General features: G+C 39.0%; 1 protein-coding gene across 1 annotated transcript in view; it reads left to right on the top strand.

Moving 5' to 3' along the window:
- Nucleotides 1-19,355, top strand: part of CNKSR3 (CNKSR family member 3) — a 54,097-nt gene that overhangs the window by 22,178 nt on the left and 12,564 nt on the right. The window contains exons 2-7 of the mRNA XM_079331578.1: nt 4,159-4,322; nt 11,329-11,531; nt 12,794-12,881; nt 15,339-15,380; nt 17,166-17,285; nt 18,993-19,052. Of these exons, the coding sequence (XP_079187704.1) occupies nt 4,159-4,322; nt 11,329-11,531; nt 12,794-12,881; nt 15,339-15,380; nt 17,166-17,285; nt 18,993-19,052 (677 nt within the window). The remainder of the gene's footprint in view (nt 1-4,158; nt 4,323-11,328; nt 11,532-12,793; nt 12,882-15,338; nt 15,381-17,165; nt 17,286-18,992; nt 19,053-19,355) is intronic.

Here is a 19,355-nt window from a genome sequence, read left to right as displayed (position 1 = left end):
CATAATAATGTTTATTTCCTTGAGACAGTGAGCAACGATTCCTGTGTTCTTGCTAGGTGAAGGAAAAGGTTTTGTACTTGTGAGCTCTTCCTCTGTTCAAGTGGCTTTTGCTCCTCCCGCTTCCTGGTGTCAACTCATGGCATTTTGTGAGCTGTCCTGAGGATGTGTTCGAGCTCTTGAATGTAGGGAGAGTAATCCCCATCACATTAAAGCATCCTCAGCCCCTTGCCCTGTCTCTCTCCTCATCCTTGCTTTCTGCCCTGCTATCTTGTAATGTATAAACTCTGTGTTGACTGTGGTATCACAAGAAAAGAGATGGTGAGCGAGCTGTGCCTGTAATAGATCAGTTAATTGTTGCTTTTTGGTAGGCAAATTGTTTGGTAGTGTCCAGAGAAGAAGTTGAGCAAAAAGCATGAAACTGCTTAGCGACTTGGCTCACAAAACACACCTCTAGTTTTTGGGAAGTCAGGTATGCCACTGCTCGATGGCTGACATCTCTCAACTATAGAAATGCTAATTCTCTCTGAATAGAAAACCGATAGTTATGGCTTGGACCCAAACCTCACCCTTAACTCCCTCAAAGTTGTTTCTTTCTTCCTCAATTCTTAAACAAAATAACTTTCTTAATCGTGGAAACAGGCTGAGATTTGTATCAGTGCAAATCCTTAGTGTAAGCTCTGTCCTAATGTTTTTGCATGAATGCAAGGTATTGAATGTCTTCAGGGGTGCTTTGCGTGGTGGTTATTTTAGACAGAAAAGTCTAGACAGTTCTTAGGATCTATTGCACATCTCTACACCTGCCAAAATTTGGGAGGGAGGTTTGTTCAAATTACACTGCTGTTCATCAGAAAGATTTTCACAACACGCATAACAGTAACTCAATTAGTCTCTCTCATTCTCCTCCCCCCCAAAATCTCTGCTACTGTGTTCTAAAACTTGAATAATACTCTGCAATTGCTTTTTTTTTTAAATTGCATTCTCTAACACTTATGTAATCAGGGTATTCTTTGGTGCATGGTTTTGTTGTATGTGCAAGAAATAATGTAAAGATTTCATACATGTGATTGAGACAAATGCTTTTTAAACACACTTTGAGCCTAAAATGAATATATTAGCTTAGAGAAAGGCTCTTCAGTGGAAAAGGAGATAAATAGAGATACAGTTAACACTGACATTAGAAAAAGGTATTTTTTCAGAATTATAGAAAACTACTTTCTTTCTTGCACTGTTAGAAATGACCTGGAATGTAGAAAGTATCTTTCTAAGTAATGTAAGAAATTATCTAAGCAATGTTGACTTGCTTTTTATAGTTTTTAGTTCCTCTAAGTTCTTCAGTAATATCCAGACATTGCAATTGGCCATACCAAATCTCAGTAAGGTTGTGAAGTTCATGGAGAAAATATATGGAAAGAATATAGGTGTTTGGAAGAAGGGAAAAATGAGCAGTTCTTTTAGACTACTAGTGACATTTGAATGCTGATTTTAAAACTTTGCTTAAATATTATTAAACTTTATTGAATTGAATTATGAGTCCTTTTTCCTCCCTTCTCCCTTCCCTCTTGGAAGTGTGATTTGCACATGATATTTTTGATTTGCATATGAGTAAACATTTTATTAATATAATGGAAAATTAAAATATGTGGTATAGAATGTAGTTGCAATATCAATTAAAATGTTTTAGTATTTTCCCCTAGGTTTCTTAGTAAAAATAATAACCGTGTTCCTAATGTTGGTAAGCTAATCTTAAGCTATCTATCAATACGTTAATTTGTGGGTCTGTCTTCCTGTTTTGCATAGTTTTGGTCATTTAAACTGAAATACTTGTCTAGCAGAGGAGTTGTGCCACTGTGTTGGCTGTTTTGAGTCAACATTTGTGCAATTTTGTAATATCTTATTTTATGAAATATAGTCCTAGAGTGTGATTATAAAAGTACTGTTTTTAAGGACTCTTGGTTAAACTTTTTGTTTAAAGTAGCCCTAAATATTTAGTAGAGCTTCAAGAGTGGGTGAGCAAGCATGAGTTAAAAAAACACAGGCAAACTAAAAGCCACAGCTCTATTTCTAGGGCAGGATGTATGCATTTGAGTCTCCATGTTTTAGCAAAGAATTAAGTTTTAGAAAGGATAGCAGGCAAAACCAAACTGCATTAAAAAAACTTAAAGCCTTAAAACCTGTATACTGAATGAAGTGTTTTATTTTAGGTGTTTGTGTAGTTTGTAATGGAAACTACGGGCTTACAAGAGCAAATGATGGGAAACAGTGGTCTGTGAGGCAGCAATAAAAATTGGGAATGCCAAATATGTGCACTGTATGTCAGCCTTGGTTGTGAATTTGTTTGAAAAAATAAATTGTTAAACAATGAAGGCCAGTTATTTCTTTTATTATTTTTCCTGGGAAAATAGTTTGTATAGCCTAAGGGGGAATTTGGTGCCTGTGGGAAAGAGAACAGTGGGCTCAATTTTCAAAATCTGTGCAGCTTTGCCAAGACCTATGGGAAGAAACAAGAGTGCACCCTGACCAAGTGCAGCCCTGGGAGACTCTGCTGGTCTTGCATGCGGGTTCTCCCGTTCATCATCACCCGTAAAAATCAAGCGGTGTGCACTGGTGGCTCTGCACGGGGAGGAGTCGAGCTCGTCCAGCCTGATGTTGATTTGCTCTAATAATTAAGCTTGCCTGAGTCATGTGAAGGGGTGTCTGTCCTCATTAGCTTGGAAAGGCAGTGGTGTGTGAGCCTGTGCCGTGGAGCCCATCCTTGCACATCTGCTGGGAGCAGCACTGCGGGGAAGCGCTGCCTGGACGGGAATGTTTCATGTGGCTGCTCAAACCCCCTGTGTCATCCGTGTCCAGTGCTTTCTTGGTGCTGGAGTGTGCTGGGAGTGCTTCTTTTCCTGCTACTGCAGCTCCACGGGTGGAACTGAGTGCTGGTTTTTTGGCTCTCATTTCTGTATAGTTCAGGATGCTGTTCGTGTTTCTCATCTGCTGTGTTCCATATCCTGTCCATCTCAATGGTTTCCCTTTGAACCAGAATTGTGCATAAACATCCTCTATTCAAGTAAAAGTTCAACCTTTTTTTAAAAAAAGGAATGATGAAACAATGTAGCTGTTGTGGACTAGACAAAAAAGATGTCAAATGTCTTACCTGAATTTTTGCTCATGTCAACTGTTTTCAATGAGTGTGGTGTATTCCTGTGAAACAGACCTAATTGGGTCTGTTCCTATTGAAGAGGAACAGTTACAAGAGCACTGAAACATTTTTATGATAACACATCCATCCAAATTCCCCCCCAGATTGTTGCTGCTCACAGACTTTTAAACAACAGGGGAAGTAAGGATAATACACAAGGAAACAGGATTAACACATGAAGCTTAGAGTAAAATAAGATGAAAACCAGAAACACTTTCTGTAATCATTTGGGAAAATCTGCTGTAGAGAACAGGATGATAGAATCACAGTTTAAAATGAGGATTTGGGGGATATTGCTGTGACAAAATAGTCTAAACTGTTGTAAAAATAGTTCTAGATAGAAAAATGAATTAGATTTCTTACTGGTGTGTGTTGTTGATCATCAGAAAGGGAAAGCAATGACTGCTTCAGGAAGCTGCAGGCTCTTGTAAATCAACGTAATAATAGTCTTGAGCCAAACAACTTTTGATTGCTTTGCCTTTGTGTTTTATTTTTTTGTTAATTTTCCTTATAATTTTATGATTTTATTTCTTTGCCTGTTTAACAGGCTTTGGGCAAAATCTTTGTTCTTGCCTTGTCCCCTTTTTTTTTTTTCTTTTTTTTTTTTCTTTGACAGTTATTTTTTTTGTTGTTGCTATAGATGCCCCTCAGGGTTTGGGTTACCCTGATGTGCATGTCCCTTGGTCACATTGTCTGTGCAGACAACAAAGACACATTTTTACTGGCTGAGCTTAATCCACAAGGAGCAGGCAGGTTGTGCATTGATTTAGCTGACCCACAGATCCCCATAATTTATATGCTCTATTTTTGTGCTCCCGTGGTACAATCTCAGTCACACTGCAGATTTCCTTCATAATTTTGCATTGTATATTATGTGAACTTAAAATTCCTGCAAGGTCTTTTTTTTCTCCTTTTTTTAGAGGGTGTTTGTTTATTTGTTTCTGATGTCCCTTTGTCTCTTTTGTGTTTTGTAGGGCTGGATGATTGCCTGCAGCAGTATGTCCATAAATTTGAACGGGAGAAGATAAATGGTGAGCAGCTGTTACAGATTTCTCACCAGGACCTTGAAGACTTGGGTATCTCACGGATTGGACACCAGGAACTGGTTCTAGAGGCTGTGGATCTCCTGTGTGCACTGGTAGGTTAAACTGTGAACAGATATGCAAAGAATTTCTTAAAGGGCTTTTTTGGCTGAATAACCAAAGCAAGATTGATAAAATCAGAATACTTTTGTCTCTTGCTTCCTGTTACACATCACAATAAAAGAAAGAAGCAAGAATTTGTTTAATTCTTCCAAGTTTTATATTAATAGCTCTCTAATTTTTTCCTGATAAGAGACAACTTCAATTCATTTGGTTACACTTCCAAAGGAAGATGTCTGAGTGACATTTTTAGATCTTCTGGCTCCTGTTAATGAGCAGTTTGTCTTGGAAGACAGAAGAAATGACAGGTGCTAAAAGTTCCTCACATCAGTTGAAATGAGTTTAGGGCAATTCTGTAGCAAACTTAGGAAGTCAAGAAAAATTAATTCTTGAGGGATGTTTAGGCACCTCAGTTGCAGTCTAGCTAAACACTTTGTTGGATTGAGAACTTAAGCTGTTCCTTTGTCCTTCCTGATATATAACTGCAGATACTTTGAAAACAAACACACTCTGAAAAGAATAAATATATTTTGGATTGTTTCATTAGCACAGGCTCTATTTAAAAGCCATAGTTTGGTGACAGTCTTGAAGGCCTGTTTGATGTAGTGCAGTGTAGTGAGCTGCAGAGATATATGTAAGTACTCCAGGGAGGAGGGTGGGAAAGCCTGGCCTGCCTTCCCTACATTAGGCAAGGCTTGCAGCAGCAAGCCTGTGCTTCTGGAAATGGAGAGTCTTGCCTGTGTGATATGTGCTTTATTTGCTGCACAGAGGTGCTACAGGGAGTGTTCCTGCTCCACTACCTGGAGCAAATTTAAAGAAAGAAGCACATTTAATGAAATCCCTTCAAACGATCTAAAATGTTTCTCAAAGAGTTACTTTTATACTTGAAAGACTCTTTATTTGCTTTAGGTATTTGATCTATCAAAAAATTTTAACATTAACTTGAAAACCTAATAGAAGAATGTAACTGGACTGAAAAGCAGTTCATGGTGTGGGAAGGAACTTGCTGGGCAAGTGCAGGGGTCTGGTGAGTCAGTAAATGTAGTGTGGGCTGTATATGGTCATGATTGAAGTATGCTATGTGGCAGTCCCCAAAGGCACATTTTTATTCTCTTTAAAATATTAGTATAAAGTGAACAAAGCTGGACAACTGCCAGAACCTAAAGCTGTGTTTTATCTCCTACAATTTCCTTCTAATTTCCTTTGTAGACAAAAGTTTTGACCTCAGACCCATTTCTGAAAATTCTTTGTGAAATGAAGCTCAAGTTAATGCATTAGACAGATATTGCACATTACAGCTGAAATGTGCTTGTTCCCTTTTTAAGAGGTGAAGGAAGAATTCCTGTGTTTTCAGTATGCCCTTTGCCACTATCTTGATGTCTGTTTCCTTGAGTTTTTGGAACTGCATAGAATCACCACTGATTTTGTTTCCAAGGGGATACTAAATGCTAGTGACAAGTATTTTTTTTTTTATTGTTGTTTCTTCTTTTTGTGAAAGAGAGAGGTTTCCTGATTCCACCTGCATTAGTTCTTTGAAAGTGGCATTGCTTATTATTCAGTGGATATTTTGTACATATGCTGACACTTTTCCAAATTTTGGGGCCTTTTAAGCAAAGGAACTATTTTTTGGATTTTTTTTTTTTTTGTCTTCCTCTTTGGACACCACTGCCACCCTCCACTAAGCTGTCAGCTCACTCTGGGCATTGGCTGGGCCTGTCTGATGTCACTCTTTGAAAGGTTTTCATTTTTTGGCAGAGAAAGGTTGAGAGGGAATTTTGGTGGTTTCCGAGTCCTTGAGTTCCCAAGAAGAATTTCCCTTTTTGTCTAGTTTTGCCTTGCCAGTTTGACAGCTGAGTTTCCTTCAGGACAGTGCTTTGGTTCTCTCACACCACAAGAACACAAGTGGCTCTAAAGACAGTGAGGAAGCTCTCTTTGGAACATCTTTGTCCTGCAGTATCTCTTTTCAAGCACTTACCATACAGACCTCTATTCCAGCCTCAGTAGATCAGTCACTAAACAGACTGTGAATGCAATCCCTGCCTTGTGAAAGGACACCAAATGCACCTGATTTTTTAATTTAGTTTTCCTAGTGGTTGAGTACTATTTGGCAGCACAGAGCTAAAAGTATGTCTGGAAGTTTCTGGTGTGACAAAGAAATTAGTGCATCTTTCTCTACTGTTTTGGTGATGAAGCAGGGTTCCCTCATGTCCTTGTAGCAGTGGCTGCATATGCAGCATCTTGAAGAGTCAGGAGGAGACTGTAGACTGGAATAAACACATTTCTGTTGCTCCTGAGCAGATCCAAATAGAGTTTTCTGAACAGCTGTTGATGACTTATTTGAGGAATTTGGAGAATCTATCAAAAGACCTGAATTCCCCCTGAAGTGGGGGGGAAAAAATCATCAACTTGAGTATTTCAGGTTTTTGTTGACAGTACTGCTTGATGTGTGGGGGGAAAAGCATGGAAAAAAGATCACATTTCTTTGTTTATTGAAGGGTTTGGGGGAAGGGGGAACAAACATACTTTGCTTTTCAAACCACAAAAGCAGGGATAGAAAACAAGCTTTTGAGGGCTTGATGAATATAAATCAATGCAACCAAGAAACTATGCAAATGTTTTCACTTTGAATGTGTTCTTTGGATTTGATTTCTGAATCTTTGCCTACACTGTATGATAGGGGAGTCTGGAAACAAAAAATGTGGTGGATTTTTCTTGAGCTTAGAATAAAGAGATACTAATTATATACAATTGAAAAAACACCTAGAACCTTGAAAAAACCCATAAATCAAAAAAGGACATAGTTGTGCCTTTGCTAATTTTACTGGCGGTAATGTTCTGCCAGCATATTTGCAGTGTAACAAAATATAATATCATAACATGAAAAAAAGCATGTATGTGTGAAGACTTACCCTTTAGATCCTAATCAGTGCCAAAGAATATCTCTGCACTACCACATAAAATCTTAGGGCTTTTAGAAGCTTCAAATTTTGTGTTGTTTAATAGGAAATTTGCTACTCCAGAGGATTCTTTAGAATGCATTTTTGTTAAAAGGAAAAGAGCAAGAATGGGTGACTGTGACAGTACCTTGTGTTAATTCAAATGTTTATGTAGGCCTGCAGTGAGTTGAATCAGCATCTGAGCAAGCCTTTGAACTGGTTTTAGTAATTTTTTTTTTCCCAGAGCAGGTTTTCAGTTCCATCAGCCAGCAGCATGGCTATGAAAGGAAAGAGGATGCTGTCCTTGGGCAGTAGCAGAGCTCTTCGTCAGCCCAATTCAGTTCTGACACAACTGCTCTGCTCTTTTGACTTCAGTTAGCCACGTTTTTTTGTTTTTTCTATTTTTTTTATGTTGTCTGCCTGACCTTGAGTCATTATTTGGTCAGATTATTTTTTCTCATTAAATGTGATAGTTTAGAAGGAGTGAGCTCATGTGTTCTCTCCTGCACGTGTGGGTACTGCCTCTCTTCCAGCTCTGCATGTGGCTCCCCAAGTTAATGAGTAATAGCCTGGGAATGTTTGACATCGGGTGCTCTTGACCGCTGGCTTCAGCCTCTGTTTAGATTATAACAACTTTGATGTTTAAAATCGGGAGCAATAATAAAATGTAACCTTTTCTTTGGTTCATGAGCAACGACTAAAACCTTTTGGTTGCTTAAATTTGTTAACTCCTGTAGCCTTACCCCTGTGGAAATATTTCAAGAAAAGCCTGCTAAGCTTTGCACTTCAACTGTGTGTCACTGTGAAGGTTGTTTGGTGTGCTGCCACAATATCAACATTCCTATCTGTCAGGGATTGGGGCTACAGTTCTATGACAAGTTAAATTAATCCAAGTCAGCTGCTTTCTCCACCCCCTCCTGTTCTCTGATTAGTGGTCCTTTGTGCTTGCACTCACCTGACCCCAAAGTGAGCTGCTTCAGGGAGCTAAACCAAGGGATTAGATTTCTTTGTATTGTTTAGATCCCCAAGCCAGCCCTCTCACCAGACTGGACATTGCAAGTGAAGGAGAAGGAATAGTTGGTGATGTGGGAGCTGGTCAAGAGAATTTCAGCTTGACTAGAAACATTGCTGTATCTGGTGAGGGCAAAACATTTTCTGTGTATTAGAGCAGACAGTGAAGGGACTGGTGGAGCAGAGATGGCTTGAGTTGGGATGACTCCTGTTTCTGGGGTAGTTCATCCACAGTTTGGTGTCCTGGTACTCAAGAGCTGTGAGTTGTGCTGGATTGGTGTGGTGCTTGGTCAGGACCTTTCCTGGAGCTCAAACTGCTGGTTTAGCAGTGGAGGTGCACCCTGTGGAGCTTGTGGGGAAAGCTATAGGAGAGCTTAGAGCAGTGACTTAGAGCTTGGCTGTGATGTGCTCTTGAGAGTCTGTTGGGGACACCTGCTGCAGGTACGAGCTGGAGCCCCTGCATCCCTAGAGGCAGCACCTGTGTTGCTGAAGTCACCCTCAAAACTGAGAAGTACTTGACAAAATTATTTAAAAAATATCTGAGCTGAAAGAGTCAGACCAGACTCACCCATGGTAAAAATGAGGTGAAAGTGGTGTGATAAGGCGTATGTAAGTTTTTCAAGGCCAAGCCCAAAATATTTCCTGGTATATCAACATATGCCCTCTTAAATGCTGGTGCCACCCCTAATCTCAAGTACCTACAGGTGGTTGGCAGAGTTTCTGCATCTGAATGACATAAAGAAAGATCTGGAGTTACCTAATTACATGAAAACTCTCAAGTTCTGATCAGAGTGATTAGGTTTCTGCACAGAAAAGGTATTTTCTGTTTTCTGTCCCTTTATAAAAGCAGAGGATCAGTGTCCTCTAGTTCCCCTCTTTAAGGGGAGGATTTCTCACATGTGGCTTCTTTCTTGTGGTTATAGGAACTTCCATCACATCCAGCCCTGTTTGTGAAAAGTATTCCCTCAACAATAGACTAATATTCAATCCTCTAAGAGGAGGACAAAATTAACTCCAAGAAATGCATCTAAATAATGCTCTTGGGGGTGTTGGTTCTTTTTTTTGTTTGTTTGGGTTTTTTTGTTTGTTTTTTTGTTTTGTTTTGTTTTTGTTTTTTTTTTGTTAAAATTAAAAGGTGGCAAGTTCACACATCACAGTGTGCAAATAATTTAAAGTTGTTTAGTAATCCAGATCTTTCCCTTTCTGTGATCCTGGAAAATTTAAGGATACCCTTTGCTGTTTAACAGTGGCATTTTTTAAAATCGGAGCTATCTTTTCAGCCCCTACCTCTGGCTGCATTTTAAAGGTATTTCCTTGCCAAGGGCCCTGAGGTGGAGAACAGAGGTACTTGTGTAACCCACTGTCATCTTATCTATAGGAGGTAGTAGTATTTTAAAGGTAGCTGTGTAGCTGAAACCTCTCCATACACTGGAGATGTGTGTTTCTTTGGGTCAAAGATTCTTACCTGTGTAAATGACTTAATCTGAAATGTTCCAGCCTGTTTTACAGATGCTTCACCCTGGAGGGAATGGAGCTACAAGCCAGCACTGTGCCCTAGCATCATCTTGTCTGCATTAATGGGAGAGTGAGGGAAGTGTTTATCACCCTTTATTGTCACTCATTAGTCTAAATATGCCCCCTGCCCCTAAGTGCAGCAAAGGTGCAGTGAAACCAGAGCAAGCTCAGTGAAGGGCTCTCAGTTTGGTCAGGGCTGCAGTGTTGCCCTCGAGGAGAGGCTGAGGGACTGGGGCTTCTTCAGCCAGTGGATGAGATGGCTCCAGGGAGACCCAACAGCAGATCCCAGCACCCACCATGGTGGGGAGGAGTTGTCAGGATGACAGAGTTGGGCTGTGCATGGCAGAAGTTGAAACAAGAGTTCAGGCTGGATGTAAGGAAACATTCTCTCACTCTGAGGACGGTCAAACCAGGTGGATCAGGCTGCCCAGGGAGGTTGTGCACTCTGTCCTTGGAGGTTTTCAGGACCCTACAAGATAAAATCCTGAATAAGCTGGTCTGAGCTTTCAGCGAAGTCCATTCTGAGCAGGAGGTTGGTCTGAGACTTTCAAATCTTGCCCTCAACCTGGATGGTGATCCTGAGTGCAGGTATTAGGAACTCCTGGAAACTAGGAATTAAATGAAAGTAAAATTTGCCTTAGTTAGTTTAGGTTTTTGAGTAGGAAAGTAGAAAGAGTAGAGAGCATATCTGACTGAACTATGGAACTTGGAGATTGCTGCAAGAATCTGCAGCAGCAAAAGAATTGTGTATTTTTGTGTGTTTGTTTTGTTTTGGTGGGAGTGTTTGTTTTGTTTTTTGGTGTTTTTTTTTTTTTTTTTTTTTTTTTTTTTTTTGCTTGGTTTGGTTTTTTCTCAAGAAAAGTAGGAATTTGAATGTATAAAGTTGAAGTTATAGGCAAGACTATCATATATTTTTTTTTTTTTTTAGGTTTTGTAAATGAATGAAACATTTGATGTCAAAAAAAGGGGTTTAATTACCATGTATAAGTTAACACTGTCTTCAAACTTGCAAATAATTGCACTGTTGTAGTCAAGGAGCACAGTTACTGAAAACTGGTGATCCAAATATTTACTCAAGCTTTTGATTGCAAAATTGCCTTTGCTTCCTGTTGATGTTTTCATCTCCTACCAGATTTAACTTATTTTTAGTTGTGAATGAAATGTTAATTCAGTGTTTATTTACCACAGGATAGAAAATATTTTAAGAAAAACAGAATGCTTGCTCTTCTTTAACACAAAGAAAAACAATACAATCCAGTTATTAACAAGTAAATGATATCTATTAGGACATTGAGACTTCATTCTCATTAAAAAATGTCCTTAAATGTCATTAATGACAGAAATAAGGTTTGGCACTCACAAAAGTATTCTTTAGTGGCTACAGTGTAGAACAAATCTTTGAAGGCACTTTTTGCCAAAAACATGAGAAAGTTGTGCAAATTCTCAAGACTTTTCATCCCATGTGAGCTTTTAACTTGTTTAATAATAAATATTAGAACTCAACAAGGATATTTATCAAGCTTAATAATGTTCCTTGCAGAACTATGGCCTTGAAACAGACAATATGAAGAACCTGGTTCTCAAGCTGCGAGGGTCATCCAACAATCTGCAGAACTACATCAGCAGCCGCAGGAAAAGTTCGAGTTACGATGGAAATACCTCTCGCAAGCCTCCCAATGAATTCCTTACTTCTGTCGTGGAGCTCATTGGTGCTGCTAAAGCCTTGCTTGCATGGTTGGACAGGTAAGAATAAAATGATTGTATTTCTATTTGCTGCTCTAATGAATTGTTTCTCTTTGTAGGCCTTTCATAGATGCTTGGGTGTAAAGATCATGATGTTACTAACTCCTTTTTTGGTGTTGCCAGAAGACCTCTAGTGGATAAATTTAACCTAGGGTATCTACTCTTGCACTTCCACTCACTTGCTAAAACCAAAAAATCATTGCACTCAAACTGGTGTTTATAAAAGCATGAGTGTTCCCTTTTAGGTCAGTTTCTCATACACATGGTTTTCCAGCTTCTAAAGTTCTTGTCATTGGCAATCCCTTCCTGAAAGATGTTTTTAGTGTTCTGCTGAAATCATGGCCTTAGCTATGTGATTTGAAGACAGAGCAGTGGGAGAAATTATCCTGCTATTTCTTTTTTTTTTTTTGGTTTGTTTTTTTTTTTTTTTTTTTTTTTTTTTTTTTTTTTTTGTTTTGTTTTTTCATTTTTTTTTTTTTGTTTTTTGTTTTATTGAGTTGTTTTTATCCTGGAAAGAGCCAGAGTTATTTTGTGCTACAGCAGGTCAGGTGCTGGCAGGGGTGCAGCCCATGATAACAGATGAACATAAATTCTCAAAGCCCTTGCTAGCTTTCCTGAGAAGGAAATTTAGGAGAATAAATGCACAGGGACCGGCAACAAGGAGCACGTTTATCCTTTATCCTGCCCTCAAGGAAGGAGTTGATCTGTGTGCGGGAAGTGATTTTAACACTTTGTGCCTCTTACCTGGTCCTCCCCTTTCACTCTGTTTCTGGCAGCTCACCTGAATTTTTTTCTGTAACACAATCATCAAAATTGCTATCTTGTCCAATTGCAAACCTGCTATGGTTATTTCTCAACCCCTCTTTTAGGTTTTGCAGCTGTCTGAAAGGTCAGAGGTAGGACTCTACAGGCCCTAAAGCTGCCCTATCTGTAATGATTCTTCTCTAAATCTCACTGCACCTTTTTGTGCAAAATGTGAAAATATTTTTTTCTTCTTTTAGAGAATAATTTTTTCCTTGTCCAGTCAGAAAGCTTGAGGTCTACTCACTGGTAAACTCAAGGACAGGGCTAGAATATTCCCAGTTTTGGTACAAAAATGGAGCAGGACTTTGTAATCAGGAAGACTGACATTGTAAAACTATCCTCACACCTGTGCCAGTGTCAGAGGTGCATCACTTACTCTCATATGCTCTTCCTCACTGGGAATGTAGGGTGGGAGAAGGCTGGTCCTGCAATCTAAGGGGAATTTTCTCTTGTTGTAGGACCCCATTTACTGGTATTGCTGACTTTTCATCAATGAAGAACAGAATCATTCAGCTCTGCTTGGACCTCACTACTACTGTGCAAAAGGTCAGCTGATTTCTTTTCCTCTCAGCTTTCCAAAAGGGAAGGAAAGGGGATGTTTGGGGAAGTAATGTGCCTGCTTTGTGCTGAGCGTTGATGAAAGGCAGTTCTGGGAATGAGAGCTTACTGTTAACTTTGAACGTCCATGGAGGTCAGTTTCAGTTTGAAAAGGTCAGTTTTCAGTTTGTGTTTCTGAGTGGTGGGTTTTTTTTTTTTTGTTGTTCCTCCTGCTCTTCAATTCAATTATCAGTTTTGGTATTGCTGGCTGTATCTTAAGGGACTTCGGCTTAAAGGCTACTCTTATCTTGAGTTTTGAAAGAGAGTTAGTCTTTGAAACAGTTGATCTGCATTTGAAGATTTTTACATTCCAGGCATCATGTTGAAAAAGTTATCAGTCCTAACTCTAAACAAAAATATGGCTCCATTGGTTTTTCTACCTATGTTTGCACACTCATAAATCTTGTCCCACGCAGGATGTTTTAGCCATCAAATGGGAAATGCACCATGTAATAGAAGGAGCTGCCACCTTCAGGATACAGATCCCATTAGCCAGACTGCTTCTGCCACTACTGCAAGACCAGAATATTTTTCAAAACTCTGGTTTACCAGCAGTATGATGAGTGCTTGTACAGATAATAGCTGAAAGGACATGTAGCAACTGTGGCAATCTTGACAGTTAACATAATTACTTTCTGAGTAATGCTGCTTGTTTTTGCCCATATAATGTTTGAAATCTGGAGAACCATGCCCTGTGACATGGGTGATTCCCTCCCCATGCTGCAAGGATGATGTCAAAGGCCAGAAACGTCCTGAGTTGTCAAGTTTTGATGCCATGCAGTAATGTCAGTTGTGTCATTGTGAAAAGATGGTGTCTGGGTACCCCAGGGTGCACGTGCCTGCTGCTCAGTGCCCTTCTTGCTGGGATGCTCCATGTGCAATCACACAAACTCAGTGATTTACAGCTACAGGTGTGCAGCTTGTGCAGTGGAACAGTACTTGTTTCTGGCAGCAGATGCTGTTCACCCAAGAGTGCTACAGGAACTGAGATGGGAGATTGCTAAATGTATTAATAAAACTGCTAAAAATGCAGTTCTAATCTTTCTGTTAGATCAGCCTTTGATGGCAGGGGAATGGAAGTTGTGAATATGGCCCTGATCTTTTAAAACATGTCAGATTACTTCTGTGCCAATTTGATATGAGTTATAATAAAAGATGGGGTTAATGAATGTGAGTAAAGCATTAATGGGGGAAGAACCAACCAACACAATTTTGTCCTGGCATGGGGCACATATTCTAGAATAGTTTGAAAGAGTCTGCTGATGTGACAAAGAGATGCAGTTGAAAAAAATCTTTGGGACGGTTTTTAGACTTCCAAAGTATTTCTTATTAAGGTATAGACTATAGAAACAGGTGGTCAGTTCTAATGGTGAAGAAGAGGTCAGAGTGGCTTTCGTGGAACCAATGCTGCTCTGCATAATCATAAATGATACATAAAAGCATATCATCATAAAGCAAGGCAGGAATGCAAGAAGATTCTAGTTGCCTTTGATGATAGCTATATAGATTCAAGGACAGGATTTTACTCCACTTAAAGTTCCATGTCAAACTTTAGAGCTGAAATAATAAACAGTATAAACAAAAATGGGAGAAGAAGGACTTTTCAATTGAGCATTTCAATTGAGCATTTTGGCTGCTTGATGATAGATGGCATTTGCTATTGATTTTTGCAGGTGTATTTAGCAGAGAAAAGTGGAGCAAAGTCCTCTACAAACTTCTCCAACATGACTCCTTCTTAAGTTTATTAAAAATTTATCCTTGTAGATATTGTAAATCTTGTTTTATTATTTACGTGCTGCTTTAACTTTTTAATCTCAGAATAATATCATTCTCTAGTTCAGCACTTCTTGCAGAAAACAGTGATAACTTACATAGATTTTTATATGAAATTGTTTCAGTTCAAAGACTTTTATACCTGGGCTGTGTAAATATTGCCTTGTGTGCAGTCCTCCGCCCTTCAGGAATGTCATTGATAGCATATTTAAAAAAAAGAAAATCACTTTCCCTTCTATTTTTAACAGTATGCCTTAGATCCCTTTTGATGCCTGGGGCAGAGGAGTGCCTGAATTGGGGTTTATCAGTGTAAGGCAAGCACATCTGCCTGGCCTTCTGAGAATCTGATTTAATTGTGCAGGGTTCTGCTTTTCTGGAAGAGTCAGCTGCTGTAATTGAATCCCGCATTCTCTTAGTTTTCAAGGTTTATTATTGCTTTCTACCAGGGCCAGAAAATAGTTGCTTAATAGTCCTTTTGAGCCCTACTGGGTGAAACTAATCTGACTAATCCCTGCAGCATGAATAACTCTATTTCTATTTGAGGTTAAAATGGAAGTTTTGCAGAGTTTTCAGAGATGATTTGTTTCCATGTTTATTGGTTAATGTAGGAGTTTTGTTCTGTTTTATTTTTAGGATTGCACTGTGGCTGACATGGAAGATAAAGTCCAGACTGTGGTAAGTTTATGTTTCTGTTGAAACTCGGCTGTCTGCATTCACATTCATTTCAGTTGGCTGTATTGCTGCTGGCTGTATTGATAACAGCTTTTCAGTCCCAAATGCACAAGCAAGTAAACATTACTATGACTTGTTTTGTGCATATTCTTTGCTGTAGAGGAAATCACTGAAATTTCAGCAGATGGATTATGTGCAGTGATAGAATGGAGTCAGGTATTCCTTAAAGTTTCATTACACAGCTATATTTCCAAGAGAATTTAACCTCAAATTTTCAAGGGAGCACTAGTACTGTAAAATGATCACAGACTAAATAAACCAGTTATGCCTGTGAAGTGCCTTATTCTGCTTCTTCATGTAAAAGAACTGCCCTGCCACAGAACTGAAGCTCTGGCTCTGTGCTTGATCTTGAGTTTCTAGGTTGTGTAAAGCAGCCTTGTGACCAAAAGCAGAGTGCAATGGAATGCTTTTTATATTTTGTAACAGTTAATCATCGCTTCCTGCTTTTGACATGAACCAGGCTGTGCTCTTTGATAAGGCCTTCCGGTAGCTCATAGATTCTTAGGAATTTAATAGCACAATAACTAAAAATAATTTTGTTCATAAATAATGAGACCATGTAAAAGGGAGTTTTCTGCATCTTTCCATTTGTGCACACCCACACTGGAAATAGGTATTGTTGTTTGGAATTCCCTTGTTTGAGCAGTTCCTCGCATTCACACTTAAACATTGTTTTGATTTATTTTATTGGTGCTCTATAAATCTGACGTAAAACGAAACAGAAAACGTTGGAGCTATTGTTTCCAGGGACCATTGTAGTCCAAACCAATGTCTTCCTATGACATAGATCCCCTCCCCCAGTTCTGTAATTACATGTGTCTACTTTGACTGAAGGATTCAAGCCCCTTGTGGAAGGTGACTTACCTTGCAGGTTTGCAAACTGTTTATACCTAACCACTGTACTGTGTACTAATCTTCTCTCCCCCCTCCTTTAAGATTTTGTAACCTACTTTGAGTGTCAGTCTTGCTTCAGTTGATTTCAAAATAGAAAACACGGTGGGACATAATGAAATTCATGAGTGTAGAGAGGGCATAATTTTTTTTCTTTTTTTTTTCCTTCTTTTTTTCATGTTTAATTAGACATTCTGGTTGTTACATGCCATTTTGCCTCCAACTTTACAGATACACACACCAAGGTCAGAATTAGCCTTTACTTATAATGTTGGCTTAGGATCAGTTATGTTTTGGTCAAAAGGAAATATGAACCTTGCCTATGTAAGCATTCCAGAAGAGGTCAGTTCAGAGGCACAGTAAAGTACTGCAGAAGCACTTAAATACTGGATGGTCCTCCTACCTATACTGTAAGACTTTGTGCAGACATCACTTTTTGTGACACATGCCAGCTGTATTCTTGCAGCAGAAATGCAAAACAATGTGAAAAGCTGTCAGTTGTTCCCACAAGGAATCATCAAAATGTTTCAATATTCTAATGAGTTCTAGTTTGGTTAAAGCAAACAAACCCCAAACCCATTTTTTTTTCTATATTTTGTGTGTTTATTTTCTCAGACAGAGGATGTGTTGGCATCTGTTAATGATGGTAAGGTGGCACCAATGGGAACACCAATGTGCTACAGTAAGAATGTAAACATGCTGTGGGATAGGTCTGTACAAATGAATATTCTATTTCAGTGATTTTAGAACTCATTTCCTTTTCAACTTTTGCAAACTGAAAGAAGAAGAAGCCAGGAGAGAATTTTCCTAACTGTTTTTTGTGTGTTCTCATTGCAGGCCAAGACTTTAAATGGCATTTGTGATAAAGCCATCCGATCAACTACAGACCCGCTGATGAGCCAGTGTGCGTGTCTGGAGGAGGTCCATTTAACCAACATTAAACCTGGGGAAGGCCTGGTAAGGAGCAATTCTGGAGTGTCCTGATGTTCCCAGTATTTAGTAGGTAGCCCTGTGAGCCAATGCAAGTGTGAATTTATAAGATATTTCAAAACCAGTAATAACCTGTGGGGAAAAGAATGAGGCACACAAAGGAACCCTAAAGATCAGTTGTCAGGTGGTGTGCTGGGGTGGCTGCCAGGGACAGGCATGCACATTAATAGGCTTGATCCCAAATATAATTTCCAATTCTAAATTGTTGAAGATTTGTGCGTTAGCCAGGATATTGGAGAATTTACAAATGCTTATGAAAACTAGTAGTTTTAGTTTTTCAGGTTACTATAACCATTTTTTTTTTCCTAGGGGGACCGGGAGAGGGAGAAGGCAATGAGAAATGATCTTTGGGTTTTGGAAGATGCTTTTTTATGTGTGTTTATTGCAAGATTGAGATGAATGGGAGAATTTTGGAGGTTTGTTGTGAGCAGGGAAATGAGACTTTTGTAACTGTTTGGTGGCCATGTCTAGTTGCTGATTCTTGTTCATTCAGTGGATTCTGCTTAGCTGAGTGCTGGTTATGAGAAACTTAATTTGAAATCTTGGTGGATTTTCTGTCTAGGAAACAGATGTGTTAGAATGAGTTGGAGGGAATTTAAATCATTACATGCATTTGTATTCACCCCTAGCCCTAAAGGCAGAAATAATGAACATTTTTAGAGAAAGCTGCAAAGTATTAGTGTGCTATATAGTTCTGCCTAGACCAGTGGATTTGACTGAATCAGTCATGCATTCTTGCAATTATGGGAATCTCTTTGTTAGTGCACAAGCTACATCAGAGCAGAGTCAGTCTTGCTCTGCCTAAGAAACAAGGAGGTGGGTGCACCCAGTTGGATACTAACAGGAAAACAGGCAGGGATTTGGCTGGAGAGGAAGGGTCAAAAAGATAATCTATTTTCCACCTGCTTTTAAAGCAAGTGTGGTAATTTTAGGCAGCTTAGCTGCCTAAGGAACAGTAGTTATGTATTTGTTCATAAGTGATAAAATCAATGAGGTCATCATCAAGCTGGTCATCTTTTGTGGGAAATCTATGTAATTATTAGTTAATAGCCTGTTTGTGATTTTTAATTTGGTGCTCTTATAGTCAACAGCCAGTTAATCAACTTTGTCCTTGTGTTCACACTCAACATTAACAGACAGAGCCACAAATACTCTGCTGGAACTTTTAGTGCTTGTGTAAGCATTGTGGATATGAGGCTGTCTGTGTATTGACTTACCAAGAGAAGCTTGGTAAAAGAACATGTCAGCAATTCTTGTAGCCCACCTGTGTAAGTCTGCTCTGTTTGGAAAGAACTCGGGGCCACCTAGTAAAACCTGTAATTCTCTAGAGCAGGCTGGGTATTAAGGAGATAAAGTTCTGTTCAAGGCCAAAGACTGACAAGGCAGCAAAACCAGCAGTGTTTGGTATTACCAACCAGAGAGCATTTCTAAGTCTCATTCCATACACTGGGTGTTTTATGTCATTATAAATGTTATAATAAATAGCACTAAAATGATCTGTGAAGAAGTTTAGAGTATTGTAGTATTAGACCACACACTTTTCTAGGGAGAATATACGAATTGCTAACTGGCTTTAATAATGTTCAGAGCCTGTTGCCAACAGTGTTTTAATCAGATAATTTATGTGGTTTGTTTTGCCTTTAAACTTGTTTTTCATTTTTTCCTTGTATTTAGGGAATGTACATCAAATCAACTTATGATGGATTGCACGTAATTACTGGAACTACAGAAAATGTAAGTGAAGCAAATGCAGTTGATCTCAGACAGCAGCTTTGAGTTAGTTTGACTAACTACTTTTTGTTGGTTTAGACATGACTTGCATGGCATCACTGCTTTAAACACCACGTGATCCATCGTTTGTTTATCCACAGTTTGTAAATATTTTGTGCCTGCATGCTTCACTGTTAGTCCCATTAAACCAGTTTCTGCAAGTACACAAATTAGTTCAAATGCTTGGCATTAAAGTAATTGCTTTAATAAGTTACTGTATCTGCTGCTCTGAGCTCTTACGGTATCTTGCTTAACCAAGTCTTGGAT

Source organism: Erithacus rubecula (assembly GCF_903797595.1).
Source record: "Erithacus rubecula genome assembly, chromosome: 2".
Lineage (NCBI taxonomy): Eukaryota > Metazoa > Chordata > Aves > Passeriformes > Muscicapidae > Erithacus > Erithacus rubecula.
This window is presented reverse-complemented; position numbering and strand designations above follow the sequence as displayed.